Below are 27,189 nucleotides of genomic sequence, written 5' to 3'. Positions count from 1 at the left end.
AGGGCAAGAGATGCGCATGCTCACATGCGCCAACCAACCCGCGCTTTGCTTTCTAGCTGCCGTGTTCCACAGAAAGGAAATACTGCTGGTTAAGCCAAGTTTTACCTTAAGCAGTCATGAAGGAGAAGAGGAAGGTATGAGCAATGCCCTCAAAAGACAGTAAAGTTGTTCTGCTACACTGTGCAGCCTATTCCTCCCCATGTTGGAGAGAAACAGCAGTAGCAGGGAAAGTCTGAAGTGCAATGGAAAAAAATTACCCAGGAAAGAGTAAAACTAAACTTAAAGCGCACAGCTATCCTTGTCGTAGCAGTTTTTGGCAAGTTTTAAGCACCAAAACTGTGCTGTGAGAACTTCAGCATAACAGAAAATCTGCACAGATTGCCTGTTGGAACAGTCTTCACCAGCTACACGCAAGCTTAGAAATGACAAAATTCACACTTCTCCTTAGTTGCATTTATTGTGCATGAACTTCACAGTCACATTTTACTGCTTTTCATAGAAATTATATAAATTGATATACCCAATCACATCAAAACCTGAGTTCTAAAAACAAAAACATTTTTATTCCTTACACGTATATTATAAAATCCTGGCTGTATTTTCAAGAAACAACACTTAAGGAGACAGTATAGTGTTGGATAGCAGCAAGACCTCCAATATTTATTGTTTTCTGTTAAATGAGACAATCCCCGTGTTTGTTGCACCCTAAACAGTTTAGTTATTTCTAAAGTTGTACCCTAGAACCAAAGTAGGATGGATTAATTTTCTTTTGTTTTTCTTATATTCAGCTACAAGACCACTCCTCATGAGAGCCTTCTTCCCAGTTTAGACTAGTGATTACCCTGTCCCCACAGAGGTATCGGCTTCTAAAATAATTCTTGGTCTACATTGGTAGACAAGATAGTACCCAGAACAGAATGGTTCTTTCACCAGCCTTCCCAATAAATCCATGAAATGGAACCAAAAATTCTTGTTTCTCCAACTTCTAGAAGTCCTTTCTGTCTTCTGCTGCTTTTTACCTCCCCACATATACCATTTTAGCTTTTGAATCAAGATGGTGACACTTTTTTGTAAGTAAAGAGCAAGGATGCATGTAACTGATGCATCTTTAACAGGATCTTTAAACCCATTCAACACAAGGTAGTTACTAGGTCAATGAAAAAACTTTTTGTATTAAGTTAGTTCAGTCAGCAGAGCAGGAATCTCGTTGATTATTAGCTGACAGGCTCCTAGTAATAGAAGAGTCATCAGCCCTTAAGATGCCACCTCTTACAGGTTTTAAAGCCGGAATTCTGAACAACTGCTCAAATGGCTTTTCATGACATGTTTTATACCACACACTTACATGTAAGGGTTGCATTTCTAGGGCACCCACTGCTTTTTTTTTTAATCCTAAATTGGATGCTGAATTTCCCCACTGGCACAGGCAACGGTTTCACTCCTTTTCTTGACAAAGGAGAAAAGGAGACTGATCTAGAAAGCAAGTATGTACTTTGTACAGGATTATTGAAGTACGCCACCTCTAACGCTGGAAGTAATGGGACTCAGTGACAGAACACATCTAGTCTCAGCTACAGCACCAGAAACTGAAGAGGCATCCTTTGCAAAGTCAGTTTTTTCTAGAACACAAATTTGTTTTCTAGAAATACAGAATACTTTAGTAGTTTGAAGCTCAAAGGTTACAGCAGTACAAAATAATAGCAACAACTGAATGAAGTCAAAACCATTACCTCAGGTCCTACTTTACCCTATTAGGAATTAAAAATCCTTGAAGGTCCAGAACTTTTTTCAGAACTGATGATTTGAAGAGAGCCAGTGTCCAGTTGTAACAGGTTTATAGTGCATGCAGAGCTCATCCTTCCAGCTTAATTTCTATTTCAAAATGTGAAAGATGATTGAAGAAGTCATCTGTACAGATCGGTCTGGATATTACATTACCTCATGTTCTCTCCAGAGCCCCAGCAGCAGTCTTCCAAATGCTGTTAAGTTTTGATTTGCTGAGATGTTAGTGCCAATAGTCTCTTGCTGAGCAGTGCATTGTGTCGCTGAAGATATTCTATTACATCTCCTTGCTTCTCAACTATCTCTTCTAAACTTGAAGTTTCCCTTGAAATAACAAAAGAGAGTATGGGTTTCAATAAGTGACAGCAGCTTTCTAACATATGAAATGTTTAAGTATTTGTTAATTAGCTCTGACAAGTTGCTTCCTTGAGTTTTACTTTTGTTGATCTCAACTAACTTTTGAAGGAGGAGGCAATCTACAACACCTTTATGTTTAACATTAATTTTACATGAGAAGGCAGGAAGAGAAAAAAGTTTGGCTAAACATCATGGCATGTATACATAATCAAGTAATGCATTTCCTGCTAGCCAGTTACAGGAAAGTTGTAGTAGTATGAGGGTTTTAACTATTTAACAAACTTAAAAGTTAGTGAGCCAGACAACATGCTAGAATTATGCTAAGAAATCCATGGCACCTTTTCCAAATACATTAGGAAGCTTGTTTTAAGCAGGCATAGTATTTTTATTCAGCTGTGGGGATAAGCTGTTTAAGACAAATTTCTTGATTAACCTGCCGTAGCATAGATGATATACTACTATATACAGTGATATTATCTGTCACAATACCGTAACAGGATCAGCACCAGTTGTGCTATTTCAGGTCTACAAACCCATGTACAACTAACCTCCCACTTAAAGTACCTCCAGCTTTCAGACATCCTTCATTTTAACTAGGATAGTAACACTGCAACATTAAGTAAAGCTGAGTTAATTAAGAAAAATCTGTAAGAAGTACAGAATTTCATCAAATCTATAATTAGGACTTTTAAGAATACAGCATAAACAGGTACTGATGCCTGAGCATATTCCAGTCTTCCCTTACACATTATTTTCTCCTAGCTGACTCGGGAATCTGCCCTCTTAGTACACGCATGAGCATCTTGGAGCTTAGAAAGTTGTTCCTCAGCCTTGCAGGATTTTATGGCGGAACATTGCCCTTTTCATAGTTCTTAGAAAGTGCTGAGGAAGTGGAAAAAAGCTTAAATCCAATTAAAAACCTACTGTAGTTAAACTGGAAAAGATAAAGAAAACGAGTTTTGTAGACAGAAAGTTTGCAACTGTAACGGGTAATCTGTACTACCAACTTAAAGCACCAGAAGAGGTCCTGATGAGTAGCTTAGGTTGTAGAGGTCATAATATTCAAAAAACATTCTTATCACCAGGGTCAACTGAAGGGCTGACAGGATTCACTTTTCAATAGACCTTAACTCTCAAGGGAAAGAGAGTCAAGAGTTGTATAGAGCTGAATTAAAATAACTGTTTTGCAATCAGTTCTCACAGGAAGTTCGCACTCTTTAATCAAAAATAATCAGAGTCTTTTCCTCAGCTGGTCATTGTTGCAGACTCATTCCCTGGGCACTTGAGAATTTCTCAGGGGAGAAGCTGAATGAGAAAGGAATGAGGTCCACCATGCATTCACCATGGTGTTCCTATCAAGATGGAAGTCAGACATTGTATCAAAAGTCAAGACAACTCTAAATCCTTCCTGTATCCTGGATATCTACTTCCAAGTTGCATAAAAGCATGTGCATGCTACATTTGTGACACTAGGGGAAGTGCCAAAGTATTAGTCATCTCCGCACTTCAACTTTTTACTAAGACACACATAAAGAAGCAAGTAATGCTGTATTAGAAAATTCCTAAATAAATTCTTATACGGAAATCCAAGTTAGTTTTGATGATTGGTTTTTGTTAAGTCATACCAGACTCATTTCAGCAACTTGAAGATGTTCAAGCAGTCAGAAGGTACACGAAGGGCAAACAAGCAGCGAGTCTCAGTGCTTGTGAGGTGATGGTTGGATAGCTTCTCTGTCTCACTGAGAACTTCCTTACCTCTTAAGTGCCCCACCCACCTTTAAATTCCTTCCCAAACTGGAAATATATTTCAAATCCCTTGCTGGAATCTCACATCCAACTGCTGGCACAGAACAAAGCTGCAAAGTTTTCTTCTTCATCTATGAACTGCCCACAACGTATTTCCTTCCCTGAAAGAACTGGTTGAAGCAGCTAGGCTTCCGTAGGCATACTTTAAGTAACAGTATAAGACACCAGTACCTTTCATCAAACTCCCATATAAAGTCAACTAAACCAGATTCAGCACAGTTATTTATAGCACATTAAAGATTCACGCAACCAGCCGTAAATGGTCAAATAACTTCTGTCCTCATGTTTGAGGATTTCTGTATCACAACAAATTGCCATTACTGAGTAGAAAGTACAAGACTGTGCTGCTTCTCATCTGTGCATGTAAAATGGCAGCCTTAAGCATATAGTTTTTCAGAACTATTATTCCCATCTCTGCTTTGGTTGACAGATTTAACATTATATGTAAGTCTACAGAAAGTTGTACAATTATATTAGTCAGTGTTACCTGTATAGCATGGCTGAACACATCACAAGTTTAATACAGAAAATCTTACCTGAATCCAATTTCTGAGGTAATGTGACTAGGGTAGGCATACATCTTTTCTTCTTCAATTATGTCAGGTCTTGGCTTTGCACGATTGAAGTTGCTTATTTTCACTGCAACAAAGTTTTATAAATTAGTTGGAAAGCAACCAAAAAAAGTTTATCACCAGGCTCCAAGTTAAAAAATATCTGTAACAAATGATTTAAGATTGCCTTAGGCTAGGAGATAGAAAGACAATAAGAGAACCTGGGGAGTGGGGAGGAAGGAAAGAAAAAGCAGAATTTATCTCTACTTATTTCTGGAATGGCTTTATTTACAAGTTAGTGGTGGTTTGGTGGGTTGGTTGGTTTGTTTCCTTGGCTCTGCTGCTTAAAAGACCACAGTGAAGTGTAGACCTGAATGGGTAAGCTTGAACACACTGCTTAACATCTGCAAAGTTTAATCTGTCACCTGAGAGGGTGAAACCTTAGTTGCCTTTGAGACGGTACTGAGATTCAGTCTCCAAATTCAGGCCATAAATTAAGCAACATGCCATAAAAAGAGTTCTAAAAAGTTTTCATACTAGTATCTAGGTCAGAACTTCTAACTTAAGCTCTTTGATAAATACTATTTATCAAAACTACTACCTGCAATAAAGCAGCAGCTTGTCGGTCTGCTCTAAAACTAGGGCAGACTTGCTACAGAAAGCCATTAATTATTCAATCCAGAGTGGCTCTGCAATCAGCTTCACATTGTGAACCTTGTCATTCCTGGGCATCTGTGAATACTGTTTAAGACTAAATTTAACAGATGTGGAATGGGGATGGGTGAGAGAAGCTGTAGGCACCCTTTGCATTATTTCTGGAAGGAAGCTGAAAATATTTGAAGCCATTCAATACCAGATCCTGATTCAGGTACCAAGAGATCCGGAGTATGCATTCAAGACTCTGCAGTTAGGGCTGCTTGTGAAGCAATACACCTAATGCCACTAAAAACATTACAGTCCGGCTCTGTGAGAAATCCACACCACAGCAGCAGACAAAGACTGTCCTTAGAAGTCAATAATATGATAGGGCTTATTACAGGCCACCCCGCTGAAACAATCCTAAGATCTTCCAGAGGTTAACTACATTTAGGCTCAAATGTCAGTTATTTCTATGGTGGTATTCCTCTACAAATAAAGCCATGAAGGAATGGATATGGAATTCCCAGCGTGCATTGGTTGTGGGAACATTAGTCTTGTATTCAAGTGATATTAGAAGTATGTAAGAAAGTCATTAAATACATATATTTTGTAAACCTTTTAAAGCTTGACTCCCTATCCTATCAGTAACAAACTTTTAATAGTAAGCTAACACTTAGAGCTGTCTGTATCATACTTCATTCCATTCAAGTTTATCTCACTTGAATGACATATATTTCAAGTCTGTTATAGGTCAGTCACAGCAATTCCTTGTAGATTTCTGAATCCAAGCATCTGCATCCTACAGCTATATACACATACACTGCTGAAGGGAGATAATTTTAAGAAAGGCAGTAGTACTTCACAGGACATTGGGCATCATAGAATGCATAAGATAACTCCAACAAGCAAGAAGAAATATTTAGAATTACAATCAGGTATTCCATGCCACCACTTTCGTTTGTGAGGCAGTAATATTTAAATGAAAGTGAGGTACATGAACCTTCTACAGATAAGCATTTATGCCTCATTCTAGTAAAGAAATAATTATTCCACCATGGAGAAACAATGTATATATCGGTGCTACCTTCCCTCCAAGAAAGGGGTTGATGATGAGTTGCTAGTGTAAAGCAACCTTCATCTCCCCGTTGTTGCTTACTACATTAGTTGATAGCAGATACCACTAGCTGTTAAGATAGTAAGTGCTTGCCTTGGAGAGGGGCACTCTAACCCTGAGCAGAGGACTGCCCTTAAAACTATCCTACTAAAGAAGCTTCATGCTTCCATCCAGTCACATACTATGCTGCCTTTGAGAGAAAAAAAGTTATCTGAGCATCACTGTTAATACAGATTCTTAGGCTATTTTAAAAACTGGCCAAATACATACATTTTGCTTCAGTAAAGCTTTAGTTGAATGCTTAAAATGTTAAAAAAACACCGTTATGCACATGAGAAAGCCACGCATGCAGTCTTGTAGCTTACCTCAACATGTATTGGGATAGAAAACAAGTTACATTACCCACTGGAAAAGGCAACCTAGAATGATTTGAGGTCTTCCTCATCTTGAGGCAAGTGTTAAGTTACATAAAAATTAATCCTAGTTTTGCACACCAACCTTCAGAGAATGAAGCTTACACTGTTGTTTGGGGCTGCTGAGGAAATAAAGTAGCTGTTGCCAAAAGGAACTGCCTTACTCCTTCCTAGCAGTGCAGCTCTGCCCTCCTTCACCTTGGTTCCAGGACCCACTGGACCCTTCTTCAAGCCTCCTCCAGCTGCAAAGCAAAACATTGCACCCTACAACTTCCTAGTTGGTTAATGGATTTCATGGGCACAGGAACTGGCACGGTACAAGCTAGGAAACAAGACCCTTTTGGTGACAAATAAGCAGAAAGATAGTTTGAGAGCTCTTAGGGAAGTCCAGGCTCAGACCTGACTACTATCAATGTCAACTTTCTTGCAGTTGCTTATCCTTTTCTGCCAGGGTAAGGGACACACAGTGTAGCTCTTTGGGCTCCAAGAGACCTCAGGGTAAAAAAATAGCACTTCACTGGAATTCCTGACATTCTATTAAAGTTTTGCAATTTATCTCTTATTTCCTGAGTTTCCCAGGAAAGTAAGTATGCGTATGCAAAGAAGGGATGATCTCCAGCATTCTTGGAATAGTTCTCTAGGACTGCCATGCCTGTGTTCCCTCAGTATTGCCTTTATTCCTCCAGATGACAGTTCGTCTACTTGAGCCATGCTGGTCCATTCACAGGAAAGCCTGACAAGCTACAGCATTCAGGCCTCCACACAGTTGTAAGAGAAGGACGTAGTTTAGAGCTGGGACCTTATTTCTTAATGCATTTTGATTTCAATGTTGTTGCAGGAGTCAAAAATAGATTTTATTTCCTAGATGACCCGAGCTACTTGGCAGTATTTTTGTGTCATTACATTACTAAGAACATACCAAAGTTTTCTTCCCTAAAAAAGACATCCTAAATTAATTACTAATTATGAAATCACAAAAGAAGTAGAAACGGCTTTTACTTTTAAGTTTTACACTTCGCGCATTCCTGAAGAAGGTATTCTCGCTCTCCTTCCTCCTGTTTGTTTAAAAGTCAGGAGCAAACTAAGTTTTGCCCATTGGTTTTGTTCCCCCTGCCCCATCTCCAGAGAAACCAGTGCTACTGAGGCTACTTAGCTAAGGTGTCATGTCCTTGTTGGTATCTGTAAATAATCAGAAAGCAGCATCTCAGAAGCAGGAGTATAAACTAACTCAAGAGCAGGAACTACATGTCATTTAAGCAGACATGGATTTCACAGTAAACACCTCTAGTTTTCCTCGGGCAACAAAAATAATTGCCTTTTTTAGTATCTTGTACCTTTTCAGTGTTGGCTGGTTTGGGTTTTTTTTTCAACCCAGTTATTTTCATTTGAGTTAATGCAAGTCGTAAACTCAAATAGTTTTTTTAAGATGAGATAAGAAAAAACTATTTTGTTCAAGCATTTATTAATCAACATTTTAGGTAGTTCCGCAATAATTTAATGGAAAAAGGTTTATCAAGTCTTGGTAAGTTACACCAAACTTAAAAGCAGATAAACTTACAAGCCAACAGTGACAGTACAAAGCAATGCCTCACAGTTTTATGAAGCATTATCTTATTTTAATATTAGCACAGATTCCAAAAGCCATGTTTTTTTGTTCCGTTCTGGGTGTTTTTTGTTTTGTTTGGGGATGGTTGGTTATTTGCTTGCTTTTGGTTTGTTTTTTTGGGTTTTTTTTTGTTTGTTTGTTTGTTGTTTTTTTTTTTTTTTTAAAACCCAAAACACCACATTCATTAGAGGGAATCTTCCATTTTAGTGCCAAAGATGAACTGAAGCTTTTGGAGGGGGAACAGGGAAAGAGGAAGTGTCTGGAGAATAAGGCACAATTATACTATCAACTATGCAAGTCCCACATGTAAATCCCAGAAACAGTTCTGATTAAGCCAACTAGCTCTTACGGCGTCACAGCTTGTGGTGTACACATTTGAGAACACACTGCTAAACGGACAAGCCTGTTCACAGGACACTTCTGCAACAATTATGCATTTATTGCCACTTCACTAGATCAACAGCTTTGAGGTAACACGGAGCTTTCATTTAGCAGCACTTGGAGACCAAATCAAGCCTGACAAAGTTCCCATTTGTTTTGTATTTGCCTTAGTTCTCCTTCTACAAGCACAGAATCATTCTGTATTTATAATTGCAGTTAAATGTCTTGGGGTACCCAAAGTGAGATACTGTGAGGGCAAACAAAACAGTTGAGTAGCAGCTATAATAAGTCTCACTCAAGAAGGCAAAAAATTGCCTCTCACCTGTGTAAATCACTAAGCATGTCAGGGAGCTAATCAGCTCCAGGCCCAGGACTCCCAGTATAAGATACAGGTACACTTTACTGCGATCAGGAAAGGAATGCTGCACTGACAGAATCAAAAGCAGGGCTGCATTACCTAGAAAACAAATGTTATATATTTTACAGGTGTAACAATTTCATTAGCTGTTGAAAATAACTTAGATCTCTCATATCCCCAGTGTCTGCATTAGGCTGCAACATTTCAGTAATGCTCTTCCATTTCATACCATACTTGCCTCTTCAACTAATTTCCTTAACACAAGTGATGCAAGCTTACAACTGCTGGCAGCAAAATGAGTTTTATTTCAGCATTTGACTATAATGGTAGAGAATTATGAGTTTTCTCATAGATTTTTCTGACTTAAACAAGGTTGGAAGAAATGCACTAGAAATACCTAATATACATGTGTGAGCTTAAACAGTTTCTAGTCTTGTTGCTGCCACCCATCCCCAAAACAGCTGGGAGACTATTAATTTCTTTCAATTCTTAAGAGGTCACATCAGTCAATTCAAAATGAGAGGGTGTTTTCCTTCAAGTGGTGGATTTGAGCGTATTTCAATGAGGCTAGCAGAGCAAAAAAGCCCAGATACCTTCTTCTCACGGGGAGATACTTGCATAGGCTTCCACTTGCCTAGCTATTATTTTCATACTTGCAAGTTACTGAAAATTTAACTGAAATGAGCACAATTAGTCAAGGCGAGCAAGTGTTGAGTTGCAGACCTAACAAACACTCTTAATTCTTTACACACCCTCTTCTCTGATACAGAGTGTGAAATGTTCTTTTCTTTCCTGTAGAAATGCTATAACCAGTGTCTGGATAAAGCACTAAGAGTATTAAGACCATTAATGTCGCTAGCAAACTGTACAGTACCCTTTCATACTGCATTAGGCAACTGAACGTCATGATGGAAGTGGTATCAGCAGCAATTAGCATGGCAGGGAGTTTGCAGTAACAGAGCTAACCACCTTCTGAACTACAGACAGCAAAAGTCTACAGCACACAACTGATTGCACCTGAACATTTACACATGCCCAGAGTTTGTCTGGTAGGGGAGAAGTGGGCTCCATCTAAGGCTGGAGACAGGGCCAAGTACTCTAGATTACATTGCAGTAGGCAGAAATAGTCCTTTTACTCTCTTTTGAAACATCCTTAAGCCTGCTGTAGCCCCATTTTGTCACTGCACTCCAAATACATATTTATCATCAGAGCTCTATCTAGTGGTCAGAGCCTGAAGTTTTGCACATTCAAACTGACTAGCTCTTTTAGCGACTGGGTGGAAAGAAAGCTAGGGTTTTACATAAAGCAGGATCATTTAACTTATCAATTCTGGTGAAAAAAAAATATTCTACTCCAGTTATTCAGATTTACAGAAGGGAGGTGGGATTATAAGAAGCAAGAATACTGTAAAAGCTAGCACTGTTGCCTTTTCCACTGCTATTTCTGTGTGAAAAATCCCCTAGATGGATTTTAGATTTGTTGAAGTAGTTTCTGTTAGAAAAGCTACATCAGCCAATTGTACCAATACTTCTCTCAGCTTTATAGGACAGTGATGTAACTTAGAATATAAAGAGTTAAACCACTCCCATACACCACCCTTTGTCCATAGAAAGCAGAAAAAGGCAGTTAGAAGTAGAGCTGAATGTTACACATAGCCCCACTGAAGATCAGAAAATTGCTTATTTTACTGATTTCAGGCAGCTGTTGAGCAACAGGCAATTCACCTGTTCCTACATGAATCGCTGAGTTTGAAACGAGTAGAGTAGCACACTTCCTGGAAGGACTAGCAGTCTTGCCACATACCTAACTAGACAAATGAATATGCAAACTGAGATCATTAGCAGTCAAACACAGACCTTGCTGGCTGAATGTTTTATGGCCGAAGACTAGATGCGAATGACTAGATGTTTTACTCAACCTCAGACTTGTGGGTATTTTTCCACTACAAACAGTTCTTTACAACATGCATCTGGCAGGCCAGAAAGGTCAGTCAGGAGGTCCATCTGACTAAAACAAGTATTATTTATAAATGCTCATAGGCAGGTTTTTAAAAGTTCATAATACATAATATACTTTCATAATAAAATGTTCAGTCTCTTATTGTGTCATAATTTAAAGCTTTAGAAGAAAAAAACCAGGAAAATTGGTTCACATCACCTGTGGAGTGAATCAGCAGTGGAAGCCTTTTTAGATGTCTTGTTGATCGGTATATTGAGAAGTAACCTCTGCTTCTGACTTTACTGTGGTGGTGCTGGATGTATCGTTCAAAAAAAACATGCAGAATCCACAGAATTACTTTTGCAATGACTATGACAGTCTGCACTTTAAGTGGGTGAGTATAGTTTCCAGGACACTTATCCTGATTTGGATTGGGATAAGAACAAAACATAGCTGCTAAAAATGCTAGAACAACAAAAACAACCTGGAAGAGAAAGGAAGAGAGAAAAACTCTTAAAGTCAACATCTAACTATGAACCCCACCCCCCAAACAGGCTTATGTAATTTATTCACTATGCATAATTTTCTGAATTGATTGTATTAGAGTTGAGATAATGTATAAAACATTAGACACTTACTACAACTACTACATGTCATTCTGGGAACATGCTGATGACCAAAATTGCCAAGTGGTAAGATTGTCTTCCAGTCTCCAGCAGAACAGAGCTGAGGATCACCACTCTTCCCAGAATTTCCTCTAAATCAGTTTCACTGTTCCCCAAGTCTCCCCTTCATTGTGAATTTATCCTATTTCCGGACCATCTTTACTATGTCTTTTTACTTTGAGGGGAACTTCATACTCCCTCAAGGCAAAAAAAAGGAATCTCATCTTTTTAGACTCATTCAATTACACTTGTTACTGCTCTGCAGGACAGCCTCATAGCTCATTGGTACAGTACATGTTTCTTTAAACTGACAATTTGTAAGTAAAAATCAACCCTTTACTATATCCATTGAAGATGATCTCCAGGTTGTAACATTAGAAAAAAGTGAAACATCATCATAGTAACTTAAGTGAATTATTAACACTGGGTAGGCATCTTTGACAGTTGGTAATCATTCTTTAGTACATTTACTATCAGATTTTTCCATTTTGCTCAGCACTTATGACAGAATGACCAAACTATAGTCAGATTCTATAAACACTTATCCTTTCAGACTAGTGCCATTATGCCATAACTTCTCCTGTCTTCTACACTTTTCTCCAAGTTTTCAGCATCAGCAGTGATCATCAGCAATCTTTTGGTCAACTAGAAGGTAGAGACTTGGGTGCACATTATCTGGAGTATATCTATATACACAGGGCTTTTTAAAAACTTTATAGAATGTTTCTGTCATAGAAAATACTCTCTCTACTGTTTTCATTCAGTGAACAAGAATATGATACTTTCTCATCCTGATTCATTCTACAGAACAGGAATATTTTAAAGCAGAACTGAAAACAAAAACAACTCTCGCCAATACAGAAGTAAATTGAGAGCTTCTATATACAACAACAACAAAAAAATCATTTGCCTGAAGTCTGCAAGAGTCTAATACCTCTCATACACTTAGGTTAAAAGGAGAGCCCAATGTTCTGCATCTCATAACTGACAGAAACAACATATCAGAACTGAAGATGGAGGAAAGCGTATGATTTCCATTTGCTACCTTTGTTTCCATACTTAATTCTATGCATATCTAAGAGCCTACCACCCCCTTTCCACTCCCTTGAACTTATTTTTCATATTTTTGTCATTTCTCAAGCAACTTTCTTCACAGAAATTAACCTTTCAGAACCACTTAATTACTCTTGATAGAAGCTGCCCTTCGCTTGCTGTGGTTGTGAATAGAGTTAGGTAATTGAGGAAGGAGGAAGACGGGGGAAGAATTTTCACACAATTATCAATACCTAAAAGAGATATTACAGAGGACAGACAGGGTAGAAAGCGGAAGGGGAAAAAAAAAAAAAGAAAAGTGTGTCCCCTATATTATCCATAAGACCATTACTTCAAACGCAAACTAAATTCAAAATTATCTTGAGATGGGTTACGTAGCTAGATTAAGTTAAATAAGAGGGAGGTTTATTAACAGAACATTCATTTAATGTATTATTTTTACCACCACCTTTTCTTAGAAAGCTAAGGATAACCCATATTTTATCCGGTCCATTTACTGTTTGGATTGCCATTTTAAAACAGTAACACATCTAGTTCTACTCCCTCCAGGTGTTAGGAATGTATTTCAGTACAGAAATGGCTGTATTAAACTGACACAAGCAGGAGTGACCTAGCACTGCAGCTCTACTAATCTACTACAGCAGCATATACAAGAAGAAACAGGTAGCTGGCATTAAGAGTGGCATTTATTGAAGATGTTTTGCCTATATTTCAGGGCAGTCCAACAACAGGTGCTTCACCCCAGCACAAGGGATTTTTATATGCAAAAAGTTATTCTTATGAAGAGTAGTATTTAAGTTCAGGTTTGTGTATGTGCATACACAGAGGGGATTAAGGAAAGACAGGGTTAATATAAAAGAATTATTTCTAGCCTGTACACTTTACATTGCTCTCCAGTCTCCTGATAGGAGCCAGAAGCCTGCAGAAAAGCAAGGCTTGGCAAAAGGAAAGCCAGTCAAAAACCCAGCCCCACCACATTAGCATATCCTACCCACACACTAGGCGGCTATTTGCTACCTAACGGCACTTTTTGGCACAGGTGGGTGGAGAATACTTCACATTACATACAAATTACTTTAGAGATGCATTACAACTCTACCCCTTAATACTGTGATGGCTTAACTTCTCCAGGATACTTGCCCCTTTGGCAGGCTGTGCATCAGAAGCTAACCTGGTGTCTCCACGTTCCACAAGGTTTGTGCACATTTGCAGAAGCAGAGGGGAAGGAAATCCATTAAGCTTGTTTTCCCCATCCATCTTTTCAGCGAAAGAGACAGGACCATTTCATGTAGCAATTTTAATGCTGTATTTCACCAACAGAAAAGGATACTTCTCCATTTTGCTCCAAGGACCAAGTGGCCACTGCAGCAGGTTCAGCAATAGCAGCAAGACTTTACCTGGAAAAGCGTGTGTTGATAGAGGCCTCAGCAGTTTTCTCTCTCTTCACCTCCCCACACTTCTCTCCGTTTGCAGGAGAGGGGAATTGGTGGGGACAGAAAAAGCAGTAGTTTCCTAGGATCTGGGTGACTGACATTTGGCTACATTGGTTATGGTAGTAGACAGTAAGGCCCCAAGGCTAGGCAGAAAAAACATTTACTGCTCTACTACCAATAGCAGTATCTACCTTCGTAACGCAGACTTCAAGTGCCATCCTAATGGGATGGCACCAGAGTTGTTCTAGTAGGGAAAGGGAATAAGGCTGGATATGCAGTTTCCATTGGGAATTTTGGTAGTTTGTTCAGCAGAAGTCTTTCTGTCAAGTAGACTCAGGACAGAGGGACATTTCTTGATACTACTAAGACCACAAAACAGTTACTTCTAAAATTAGAAGGCTAGGGCACATTGTTTGAACAGCTTTATGCAGCTGCTCAAAGAAAGACCTTAGAGGTTGGTATGTGCTTTTAAAATTCTGGAAGAGACTATGTTTTGCAGAGCATTGGGAGCAGCATTTTTTAACTTGAGATCAAATGAAGCTCTAAAATAGCTAGCAACACATACATACACGTCTTGAGCACTCTCTGGCTTTATACACATACTATCTTCAGGTCAAGATTAGTGGCATTATAGAATCATTTAGGTTGGAAAAGACCCTTAAGATCATCAAGTCAACAGTTCACCTAACACTACCAAGTCGTGGCAGGTACACCTGCCCCAATAAGGACTGAAACTTCTCAATTGCTGAATGGAAAGGGTTAAACTAGAAGCCACAGTTTGGGGTTCCAGCCAACAGCCTGCACATGTCGACTGGAGTCACTACACAGAGTGACACAAGTCACATACCCCAGCTAGCTGAGCCCACCAGGAGCACCTCATCCAACGAAACACCTCCGTCAAGACAAGTCTCTAGACCCCCGACTATATATGACCACAAGCCCCTATCCAACCTAGGGTATAAATGGAGCCCACCAGAAGACCCCTTGGAGGCAGCCTTCCTCAGAGCAGCAGGTCTGCAGTCGCAGACTCTCCCCTTAGATCAGGACACAGTCTAAGGAAACTTCCCGGGATTGACTGCCTCGCCTTATCAGTGAGCGATACGCGCATTTTGAGTCATCATTCTAAACTTTGGTTACAGTTTGTGTAGTGATAGTTCCCAACTGACATCCTGAACCTGTAAATAAGTTGTGTTTGTCACAGTGTTTACAACCTAATATTCCTGTTCAATCTGGCTGTTATATCTCAGTATCACATATTCAATTTGACCATTGCATTTTGATATCATTAAAGAAAATTTGACTTTCGAAACGTATCACTGTCAGCCTAGTGTTTCTGTGACACAAGCCCACCACTAAACCATGTCCCTAAGCACCATGCAAGTACCCTTTCAGTTAGATCTAAGGATCAGAGCTCTTCACCCCTTGTTTTTCATGTTAGGTTTCCACACGCTAACAAGCAACAATAAGCCTCTTCAGCTTATCAAGGATAAACTCACTAGTAGGCAGGGGTCTCTACTTCTGTCTACCAGTGTTCTGGGCTTGTGTGGTGGGGTTTTGGTAGCAGGGGAGGGACTGCAGGGTGGCTTCTGTGAGAAGCTGCCAGAAGCTTCCCTGGCTCCGAGTCAGACCTGCCTCTGGCCAGGCCGAGCCCATCAGTGACGGTGGTAGCGCCTCTGGGAGAACAGATTTAGGAAGGGGAACCTGCAGTGGGGAGTGGGATTGGAACGCGAGAGGAACCCCTCTGCAGACACCGAGGTCAGTGAGGAAGGAGGGGAGGAGGAGCGCCGGAGGAGGGGGTGCCCCTGCAGCCCTGGTGAGACAGCAGGCTGTGTCCCCCCTGCTGCCCACGGAGGGGAGCGGGGGAGCAGAGGCCCACCTGCAGCCCAGGATCACCCCAAAGATGGCCATGACTCCATGGGAAAGCCTGCGCTGGAGCAGTCTGTACCTGCAGCCCACAGAAAGGACCCACTTTGGAGCAGCTTGTGAAGGACTGTCTCCCATGGGAAGGACTGCATGGTGGAGCAGGGGAAGAGTGAGGAGTCCTCCCCCTGAGGAGGAAGAAGCAGCAGAGACAAGGTGTGATGAACTGACCCCAACCCCATTCCCTGTTCCCCTGCACCACTGGAGGGGAGGAGGTAGAGAGAAACGGGAGTGGGGTTGAGCCAGGGAGGAGGGAGGGGTAGGGGGAAGGTGTTTTAAGATTTAGTTTTACTTCTCATTATCCTTGCTTTGATTTGATTGGTAATAAATTAAATGGCTTTGTTGTGGTTTAAGCCCAGCTGGCAACAAAGCACCACAACCAGCCTCAAAAAGGCCTTCATACTGTTAGATATGAGATCTGCCCCTTTATCTGTACTTTTCACCCTTTGACCCCCAGAAGTCAGTCAAAGCACAAAGTAACATTTGGATTCCTTTATTTTTCCATCTACTACCATCTGCAACTCCTGAAGCAAGTCCAACTTTACTTGTTTAGTTACCATAAGAAATACCATAAGTCTTCCCTGTGAAATTAAGTCCAGCCTCCAGAAGGCATGGCATCAAAATTATCTTAGCCCTCTACAACTAGTATAAGCACTTCTACAGCAGTAATATTATTTTAAAAGTACATTTCCAACAGCATAGAAGAACTACTATTTCAAAGGCCTTTCTTCCTAACAAGATGTGTCATAGCATCTTAGTGTCAACAAACAATCAGAACAAGAACACAGCAAGTATCATGTAGCCTATCAAAATGCATAGGCAAATAGGACTTCACTGGTTTGGAAGAACAGTGTATGCAAGTCTCTGGAGCATTCTGTCCATGTGAACATTAAGAATTCAGAATAAAGACAGCAAATTTCTGTAAGGAAATCACGCTTCTTAAACTTACATGTATTAGCAACAGAAAATTGGCAAGGAGAACTGCTGGGATAGCATGAAATCTTGGCCTCAGCTGGGAATGCAACGTATGAGATGAAATAAGCGGTGCATCCAGTAGAGGATCATCTTCCAAACTCTGTGTTATTTCCAAGGAACCCTGGAACAGAAGGGGAGGGCAAAGAGTAGTAACAGGTAAGCTCTAAAAGTAAAGTACAAAGTTTTAGCAGTTTCCTGTTAGCAAATCAAGGTTTGGGGAAAAAAAAACCTAGGTTATCATCTTGAGACAAGCTCTTAAATTCTAGGTAAACTCTCATCACATCTTTATGAGATAACTCAGTCCCTGAAGAATCTACCTCCCAGCATCACACTGAGTCTTCAGGAACTTTAGTCTTTAAAAGGTATCACAAGTATTTGAGCATCACTCCTGAGAGAGGCCTGAAGTATTAGTACATTTATGTGAAAAGGTTGAAGTAGTAACAATTAAAGCATCTCTCACATACTTCATACGGGTACTGCAAAAATCATTGTTATTCTTACTTCTGTCCAACTACAGTTAGAGGCAATAACAAAGCTGCAGTGTACCAGTAACAGTTTCAAGTGATTCAGCCACTGACACTACTGACATCAAAACGCCTGCAGCAGTAGTTCAAACTGAACCCAGACAAGAAAGAAGCAGCAGTACAGAGGGAAGAAGACACTACCAAGTGCTGGACAAGACATTTTCTCCTTTCACTAGGGAGCATGGAACCCTTACTTCTCATGTTGGCACTAAGTATTGGGGCTTTGATTTCACATTCAGTTCAGATGTTTTGGCTATGTAAGTTTCCAGAGGTACTTTCCTCCCCCCCCCTCCCCGTCCCCCCAGTTAAAAGGTAAAACTAAGTATGGGTGGAGGGAAAAACCTTTCCCTGTGGGCAAGAAACTTGCCCCACTGCTGTGCATCTCTGCCTCTTCCAGGCCAGGACACAATCATTCAGTGCATCTTAAGCTGAACATACACAGCCCCCATGCTCAAACTGCTCAAGTTTCCCTCTTAGCATGCTATTATGTCCCATGCTATGACTTGCTTTCTTCAAGAGACAAAGAAACTCAAGATTCCCAAAGAAATTTTGACCGCTCTTCTCCCGAGTGATACCAACCACAGCCCAGAACGAGACAAGGGCAGACCCCATCCCACTCCAGACTTCTGACTATTCAGAGAGACATGCCAGGATTCACTGGGATATTTACTGTTTTTAAAACAAGGACTTCTCGCCATGGCAGAAAGCAGCATAAGCCTGAAGACAAATGAGGCTTGTCATTCTCCTAGACACTAGCATAAGAGAAAGAAGTTTTGAGATTAGACCTACGTTTATCCTTCATATTAACCGGGACAATGTAGATTGGCTCCCCTGTGTTACTTCACCTACCGACAGCTGCCTGCAGTGAAGGAACTAGTCATCAAGGGTTATTTCAGTCAGCAATCAGTTTTATTTTAGTACTGTGAATGCCACACTTGCCCAACCATAGAGCAGTGTGAACAGGCCTCCTGCACCTATTTGATACCTTTTAATTAGCCTAGCCTTTGACTGTAAACAACCCTTGCTGAAATACCTGCCTGGTAAGATGACCTTTTACTGCGGACCTAAAGGTTTACAAATGGCACTCCTCTTATGTCACTGACATAAAATCCAGAAGCAAGAGTACAAAGATGCCCTCTGTCCCTCATCCCCCATTTTCAGGGGCCAGGGATAATTTTAAGCTCCCAAAATAAGTGTTCAGGACCAGCGCTCCAGCAGCCAAGACACCTTGCCTCATTCTTCCCTATCACAAAATTAATAGGAGACTTAACAGCTCACACCTCCCAGAAAGACAGTGATCCTCCTTAGGACAATATCCTTTGTCTCACGAGAACAGGTGAACTCGCCACTTCTGCAATACCATGCCAGATCAGCACACTCCTTCATAGACAGAGCTTTATCAGAACACGTTTGACCACATTACTTACCGCAAGACCAGCTACCATCCATCTCTGCATCCTGAAGTACGGTACTGGATGACAACCTCCCTGAGTAGTTATTATTGCAGGCGACGTGGGGAGGAGGGGAATTAAAGCAAGAGAGATGACGATGCCATGCAGTCAATGTGGCATTAAGAAAATCTAGTAAGTGTCCTAATTAGATCATTTAATCAAGACAAACCAAAACCACAGCTGCCAAAAGCCAGAACGCCTTAAAAAAAAATAATATATATACGTGGGCCTTTTGTCAGGCACTGCCGTTACCACAAGCACAGGTTGAGGCTTCGGCCTCTTGGCTCCCTGACCCATTTCCAGCATGGGACCACCTCCGCAGCAGCCCAGCACCAGGAGGAGGAGGAAGAGGAGGAGGAGGGCGGGCAGGAACGGGCAGAGCCACAGCCGGCAGCAAGCCTTGCCCGCGCAGGCTTCCAGCTGGGCGGGAAACACCCAAATAAACAGAAAAAAAAAACCCCGCTGCGGCCACGCCAGCGCACAGCCTATAAACCAAAGACTGCACTTCACAGGATCCGTCGGGGGGGGGGAATAAGCCAGAAGAACTAAACGGGCTACGCGAGCAGCTTCGATTAAGTTAATCATCTCGATTAAAAGCGACCCCACACCCACGCTACGCGGGGGAGCTCCCCGCAGGGCAGCGCGGGGGGCGGCGGCCGGGCCGGGCCGGGGAGCGGCCTCCTCACTTCCGAAACGGCCATTTACAAACGCCCGGGCCGGCTGCTCCCCCCGGAAGAAGAAGAAGATAAAGCCTCCAGCGCGTCGTACAGACAAACAGCGGGGAGGAGGGGAAGGCAGAGACGAAGGGGAAAGCCAGGCGCTCCCCCCACCCCCCCGGGGGAACCGCCCGCCGCGCAGGCCCGCACTCACGTTGTCCAGGTCCTGCCGCCGCCGCCCCGCCGTCAGCGCCATCTCCGCTCCCGCCCCCCTCCTCTGCCGCCGCCACCGCCGTCGCCGCCCCGGCTTGTGTTTAACCGGCGCCCCGGCCGCCGGCTGGCCAGGCGCAGGCCCCGCCGCCCCGCCCCGCCATTACGGGCCCCGGCCGCTATTGGGCCCGAGCCGCGCCGCAGCGCCGGCCCCGGGGCGGGGCCGCAGCCGCCGAGGGGGCCGCAGCCGCGGGGGAACCCCAGGCCCGGGCCCCGGTCCCGGGCCGCTCTGCTTTGCTGTCCTCTGCCGTCCCCTCCCTTGGCGATGCTCGGTCGAGTTGAGTCGGCAGCCCGGGACTGAATTTAATGCAGGCCCAGGGCTGGCGTCCCTGCGGGGCGGGTGGCTCGGGTGGGATCGCAGGGAGGGGAAAGTAAAACAGCAGCAGGCGTCTCGCAGAAGCGTGGGGATGAAGGCAGCGTAGTGTCGCTCTCGGCTTGCTGTGCAGAATGTTTTCCGGTCCCAACGGCTTGCCTTGAAGGGCCTTCTTGAGGAAGAGAAAGCGTCCCTGCACTTAATTATTATTTCCAGTGGGTGTCTTTCCCATGAGCGTGCCTGGTTGCCTCTTCAGACCGCGGAAAGTTTTAGCGTGCACGAGGCGCTTAGTAAGTTGTCAAAGATACTTCTGGCCCAGTTGTGTATCCTGTGAAGAAACGAGTTTTCGTTAAAACCTGCCTAGTGCTGATTTCATTTTATAACCCTTTGCTCGCACGTTGAGAGAGACTGCGGCCAGTGGCGGTACCTACGCTACTCTATGGATCTCTGTCTAACTACTACCGGACACCCTTTTGTATGCTGAATACTCCTCAACCACTTAGTTGTTATTCTTTGGTGATCTTTGTTAGCTTCTCTGACCTTTTTCAGCTGTATCCTTTCTGATATGGGAAGGATTGGAATGACGGTGTTCAGGCATGTGCATAGTATGCGTTTACAAAGCAGCGTTATCTGTTACCGGCTGTGCGCTCTGTTCATCTGCTGAAGTTCCTTAACCTTCTGTTTGCTCTATATGACCACCCCTGAGCCTTGAGCTGACGTTAGTGAGGTCACTAGAGAGGATCAAAGCTGTAACAAGGGCTTGAAAGACGGCAAGATTCTATCATCTCCAGGTTGGAATTGTTCTTTGCCTACTATTCAAGAGAAGCCAGGACTGTCACCCTGAACAGCAGGCGTGGCTCTGCCTCTTTAAAGAGTGCAGACGTGCCAAGGGGTGAAAGCTGCTTTTGAGATATGGGCTTCTTCAGGCTGTCCCAAGTTTTTTATCTCTGTTTCTGTGACTTCTCTTGGGTATCTTTTTGTAGAAAGATACCTTCAGCGCTTGCATTCATTTGTTCTTCTTTTACATAGATACACATATTTAACGAACTAACTGGGCAACTAAAGTGAAAAACAAGCCTTAAACTTGCTGGTTTCAGTAAGATGAAGTCCAGCTCCTGTGATAAGAGCCTGCTCAGTTCCAGTTTCTCAGCCCAGATGTTCTTTTTTCCTCTTCCTTATTGTGCTTCCTCTTTTTTCCTTCATTGCAAGAACACAAATCCTACAAAGCAGCAGCCAGAGGACAAAAGTTTTCTGTGACAGTAAAGTGAGGCCACAACTCACTGGTTGCTGCTTAAGGAATCAGCGTTACTTTTGTAGGGTGTTCTACCTTGCCAAGTAGTTAGCTTGGCAGGTGTGGTCTACATCTACACAGATCTAATAACCATCAAAGATCAGGGGGGCTCAATCGATCGGTCTGGAACTTGATTGTGCAATTTTTACGAGGATGCTGTCTGACTGCCAGAACTTCCCATTTCTTTGTATAACTATGGGACTTACCTGCTCAGTGCCATTGTCTGAGCTTTTGCTCAGCTTGAAAAGCATGAACTCTTTACCGTTTGTTTGTTTTGCAAGGAGCAACAGTGTCTGTGTTCTGGTTAAAATCTCTGCTCTGGAATAACCAGAAATGCTAGTGTGCAGTGTGTTGTACCTAGTCCCGCAGCCAAGTGCCAGTTAATGACAATGGCTAGAATGTTTATTTTTTAAAACTGTAAATACATTTATATTGATTAGAAATACTTTATAGCAGTTGATTTTTTAGAAGAATTAAAATAGCATTAAACTTTTTGAAGAAACAAAAAAACCCTCCAAAAAAAGTCTCTTACAAAAAACAGTCACATATCATCTGGTGTTGCTTAGCTGCTATTGCTTTCATTTATGACCAAATAAAATGCTGAACTGCACATTTTTTTTTGTCTTATTTCCCCACATTTTGTTTGCTTGCTTACATGCATGCTTAGGAATGTACAGGTGTATTTGTTCTTTAATCTGGGGAGGCGGATTCTGAATTTGGCAGGGAAGGATGATATTTGAGGGGAAACAGTATGGGGGAAAGAGATGTAATTAAAAAAAATGAAGTGATTTAGAACAGTTGTTCAAAGAGTTAGGAACCAAGAAGCCTAAAATCAGGTATTTGATTCATCAGTTCGATACACAAGCTCAAGTTATTAGCATAATAATTTCAGTTGTGGAAGTCGTCTTCCTCCTGTTGCCAGTCCCTAAAATACTATAGGCTAGCTATAATCTTGGTTTTAGCCTGTTTCTTCAGATACCCAATACAGTCAGGTGAGAGACACATACTTCGTCTATATTATATCAGCAGCTTACTATTTAAAAAAGTGAACACAGTTGCTGCTAAGTTGTTGCCATTTTTCTGTGCTAGTTCAGATATAATTTTCTAATAATGTCTGCTCAGAGATTTGGAATTTTGGTTTAATGTATAATCCATTGCTGCGAACTGCTGTATACTTACAAAACACCTCTATTCAATGGCTTGCATGCATATATGCAGTGTGCATGACACATGCCATTAGACAAGTGTTTGAGATAAAATCAAATAAATAAATTCTTGTAAGTATAATTTTAGAATCCTAAAGTCCCAGGAAGTTTACATTTATTAGCACTTATTTGAATATGTATAATTTTATATATAAATGTAAGTATTGTTTCTACTGAATGGAAAATGAAGTGTTTTCAACAGGTTACTGAAGAGCACAGTTGGGGAAAAATTGCAAGTTTAAGTATTTGAAGTCCATAAATATTTACTGTACACAACACCAGTTAGCATTTTTAGAAATATGTGACTGCCAATTTCAACTGGTTTGCCTAAAATATGTATATAATCTTTATAGTAGTAGTCTACTCCTGTAGACCCAATCTGTGTTTTGGTTTTGGTACATTGTTTTAATGACTAGATTCACAGGTAATTTTTATAGCCAGAGGTTTTAATGATGTAAGTAAGGTTTTAATTAAGTAAGATTCTCTTCTGCTCAATTCCTGTTCCATCTTCTGGCAAATTTTGCAGATATTGTCATGTTAGTGGACATGACTTGAAAGTCTGCTTCTGAGGGCTGATCCAGTGCTCAGGAGTGTAAAACAGATTAAGGTATGGCCTGTTCCTAAAATACTTCCTCTGCAACTCCATCAGTCAGTAACAATGAAGGTATCCGATAAGGGTAAGGTAAAAAGTTGTGGTCTGGCCCAACAATGCTGTGCTATGATGTCCTTGTTTGCCAGCTGTCCTTAAGGAAAGTTAGCATAGACTAGATACCTAGGATTAAATCCTATACTTTGGCGTAACCTTTTCCACATCAGCAATAATTACAATATTTGGGGACTAACTTTCACAACTGTATCCTCACAAAGAGGCCTAATATCTACTTTTCTTCCTCTCAGTTTTATTTAAAATTTGGCATAAATGGAAACAGGATTGGGCTTACAATCTTTTTCACATTCAACTGTAAGGTGTAATTATTATTACTGTTTCTTATTCATATTGCAGGTACAATTAGTACTTAAACTGTATTCAGCTCTATGTAAAGAATACAGTCTCTGCTCTGAGAATATGGGGTTGTGACAGATCCCAGCATGGCTAAAAATACAAATGGGAAGTGAAAAGGTAAAAATAACAGTAAAGACAATTTTATTTGCATGAATTGGTTGTAATAGTCCTGACAGTCATACTGCAGTAAGCACTGTTTATATTCTAGCCTCAAATTACAGACACTTCACAGGTACTTGTTTTATTTCAAGCTTCTGTAAATTTTAAAAATCCTATGGAGATGAAGAAGCAGTTCACTGCTGAATACATTTAAAATAAAGGAAACTTTCTCTCCATGTATAGTTTCCGATTTTCACTTCATGCAAGCGTAAGCTTTTTGTGGTGAACAGCATGGGACTGTTTATACATGGTAATCATGTAATCAGAAACTGCCACTTGCTATGAAGCCTTGGCTTCATAAATAAAATGTCCATTAAAAATTCTGTGGCCTTTAAATGCAAGCTGTTGAAAAGAGAAGAGCATAACACTGTTATTAACAAAAACTCTTCCAGTCTTTCACCAGTTAATATACAAATTTGAATGCTGGAGGCTTAGTGTGGCCATTGGTTAATTCAGCTCATCTGTTAGTACAAATCATTTAGCAAAATGTCCTGTGTGTCCATAATGAAGTCCAGCGATAGGACTGATGAAAACAGATAGATAAAAGTTAATACAGCTGTTGAAAGAGAATTTGAACTGCTTAATGCAGAAGAGACAAAGGATGTAACGTAACAGCAAATGGAAGAATTATGAACAACATGATGGGCACTCTTGCTTACTTCTTTAATTATACTGAATTTCCAGCTATATTCAAGAGCAAATAAACTGAGGTTAAAGAAGGGATGCAATTCATCAATTTCATATTTATTTTTAGAAATATACCCTAAAAGTATAAATCAAACTTCAGAACTAAGTAACACGATATATCTTATTTACTTTGTTCTAAAGATGAGTTTTAGAGTTTTAAATGGTTTAAGGCTTAAGCAAACACCTAATTTACAGGGTGAAAAGTATTCCCTCTACAGAGTAATTTTTAACTATGGATTTTTTTCACTTTCTTCTGATTTTTCAAAATCATATTTTTGTTTATATTGTATTATAAAGCCATCACAACATGACAAGCATTTACTTGAACTATATAAAGGGAAATGCAGAGCTGTTTCTGAAAATATTTGTATTTAGATTATATACCATCTGGGGTGACTTTAATGGAAAAAAAGGAATGTTTGAGATTATTTTATCAGTAGTTTTCTTGAGGTAAATTAAGGCAGAGGATGAAATTTCAAGGAAAAATTAGGGGTTTTCTCCGCACAGCTCTTTTTCCATTTTCTCATTTTTTTCTCTGAAAATCATAAAATGAACTTGCCAAGAACTAGCTTGCATAAACTAACTTTTTAGCCTGTATGGTTAAATATTAGCACTCTGACAAGGTAGTCTTTTGAATATTTTAGATTCTGAGGACACCTATTTTTTTCCCCCCAGTATATTAGTGTGGATCACAATGTTCTTTTGTGTAGAAAAACTGCCAAGATACTTTCCCTGATAGCAGTGAAAATTGTAGTCCAGGAACACTATAATAAACTATTCATTTTGTATGCATCTGCTTGTACCGAATTATTGGACTAAACCTTTTCATACTTTTATCTTTGACTTAATTTCCCCTTCATTTTTTTAATTTAATATCATAGGAGTCCAATTTTACTAGACATTCTGCATAGTTAAGTGTACTGATCCTGAGCTCTTTTCTTATTCTTTACAATGAGTTTGCAATACCTTCTGGTCTTTCTTACACAAAAAAAAGAGGATTATTTCAAATGAGGATTTACTCAGTTCCTTGAACAGCAGCATGATATGCTTTTCACTTTCTATGAACAACCTGTCTGTGCAAAATTAAATGCGGTAACTACACCTGTGTGATTGTTATTGTTATGACTCCCTGAATATAATCTTTTAATATTTTAATGTCTTTGATTTCATTGCCTCTTTGTACAACAAAATAATTTTTACAATGTGTGAACTATACCCTGCTTGCTCTTTCCCAGTCTACAGCATTTTTCATTTTTGCTGAATGCCCCCTCAAGTGCTGTAGACTCTGCAAATACTGTTGCTCCAGTCTTATTTATATCCACATGAAACAATACATATTCAGCTTGATTCTTTCAGCATACTGTGTCACTCTTCGCCGTGTAAATTGCTCCCGATTACTGTTCTTAGGTAAGCTCACTATATGCATGCAAATTGGTGAGTTTTACTTTGTTTTGCTGTAGGCCAATCACAGATACCAAGAACTATTGAACCGAGTAGAATTTGTATGGTTGTGCATTCAGTAAGCACTAGATGGCAGTATATCAGTTGTTTAAATGTAATTTTAATTAACGAGTTGTACCTGTTTTCTTCTCAAAAAGCTGTGTATTAGTTGACTGACTTGGTTAGGACTATCTTACAACATTGCTGTTAGAGTGGAGAATATGATGGGGGAGAAGTACACGGACTTTGATGGACTTGCATCTAATAGTACTATACCTTACAGTTATTATCTATGGAGAAAACGACTTTTGCTTAATTTTTCAAGAAAATAATGTTTTGACATGTTAAACAAGTATGACTGAACATAATAATAAAATAATAATCTACACTCTTTCAAACTAAAATGATCAGGAAAAAACCACAATGATGGAGATGACTTCTGTGAACAAGGAGGCTACCCTAATGGTCCTGCTTATCCACATGATAGATTGTTTGCTAAAGACTAAATGTTGTAAATCCTTTTTTTTTTTTTTTTTTTTTTTTTTTCCTTTTGGTGTAGGCTGTACACAAGAACTGTGCATAACTTATTTCAGTAAGGTATCACTCTGTGTTGAAGGGTGGAGCTCCATCATCAGCTTTGCCTGCTGCTGGTGGGGATGGTCCAGCTTTCCCCAAAGAAATCCCTGCTGCAGATTTCTGCTGCTACCTTTGCATCATGTCTCAGTGGCTACAAGGTGAAATCTAATAATTGTTGATGGGCTTTCTGCTAGTTCAGTGAATGAACCCATTCACTATAGAGACCTGATTGCCTTATCCAGTGCACAGGAAGCCACACAAGTCTACAGGTATGAGAGTAGGAATTGGTCCATCTCTTTCACAGTCATCTTGGGGATACACCGTATGTGAAATCCAAACCTTTGCCGCACTGTGCCTTGGATCTCCTCCTCAAGATCTCTACTTTGCATCTTAGTAGTCTGCAGTACTAATTTGAATCAAAGCCATGCCCCACACTTGCTTCCATTCATAATGCTTACTTGAGCTAGGACTCCCTTTTTCCGTGGAGCTAAAATGAACTTGTAATTTACCAGGAACACTGCACTGTTCAGCACTGACCACAAGAACCTGACTTCTCCATTGAGTAGAACTCAGAAGTGTCATACCATTTGCTTTTTAATTGGCCCTTCTTTTCCAAAACTGG

General features: G+C 40.7%; 1 protein-coding gene across 2 annotated transcripts; it reads right to left on the bottom strand.

Moving 5' to 3' along the window:
* Positions 1-444: 444 nt before the first annotated feature.
* On the bottom strand, positions 445-19,928 carry TMEM192 (transmembrane protein 192). 2 transcript variants are annotated; one of them, XM_049834031.1, is made up of 6 exons: positions 19,838-19,928; positions 16,967-17,113; positions 11,166-11,430; positions 8,972-9,106; positions 4,482-4,584; positions 445-2,106 (listed from the first exon to the last, which is right to left on the bottom strand). In XM_049834031.1, the coding sequence occupies exons 1-6, from the start codon at positions 19,877-19,879 to the stop codon at positions 1,983-1,985; spliced, it is 816 nt and encodes a 271-aa protein (XP_049689988.1). In that variant the 5' UTR covers positions 19,880-19,928; the 3' UTR covers positions 445-1,982. The 2 variants fall into 2 exon arrangements, with proteins under 2 accessions (XP_049689988.1, XP_049689994.1); XM_049834037.1 differs by lacking the exon at positions 8,972-9,106.
* Between the last annotated feature and the right edge of the window lie 7,261 nt (positions 19,929-27,189).

The sequence above is a fragment of the Accipiter gentilis genome, chromosome 3 (genome assembly GCF_929443795.1).
Source record: "Accipiter gentilis chromosome 3, bAccGen1.1, whole genome shotgun sequence".
NCBI classification, from domain to species: Eukaryota; Metazoa; Chordata; class Aves; order Accipitriformes; family Accipitridae; genus Astur; species Astur gentilis.
The sequence above is the reverse complement of the archived record's forward strand: the minus strand, read 5'-3'. Positions and strand labels throughout refer to the sequence as shown.

What these genes read in the sequence shown, in the direction of transcription:
- TMEM192 (XM_049834031.1), bottom strand. Translation starts at nt 19,879, where the DNA reads ATGGCGCTGACGGCGGGGCGGCGGCGGCAGGACCTGGACAAC. An exon ending in GGCGGCAGGACCTGGACAAC is followed by an intron (nt 17,114 to 19,837) that starts GTGAGTGCGGGC and finishes CTTCTGTTCCAG; the next exon opens with GGTTCCTTGGAAATAACACA. An exon ending in ATGCTTAGTGATTTACACAG is followed by an intron (nt 4,585 to 8,971) that starts GTGAGAGGCAAT and finishes ACTTTGTTGCAG; the next exon opens with TGAAAATAAGCAACTTCAAT.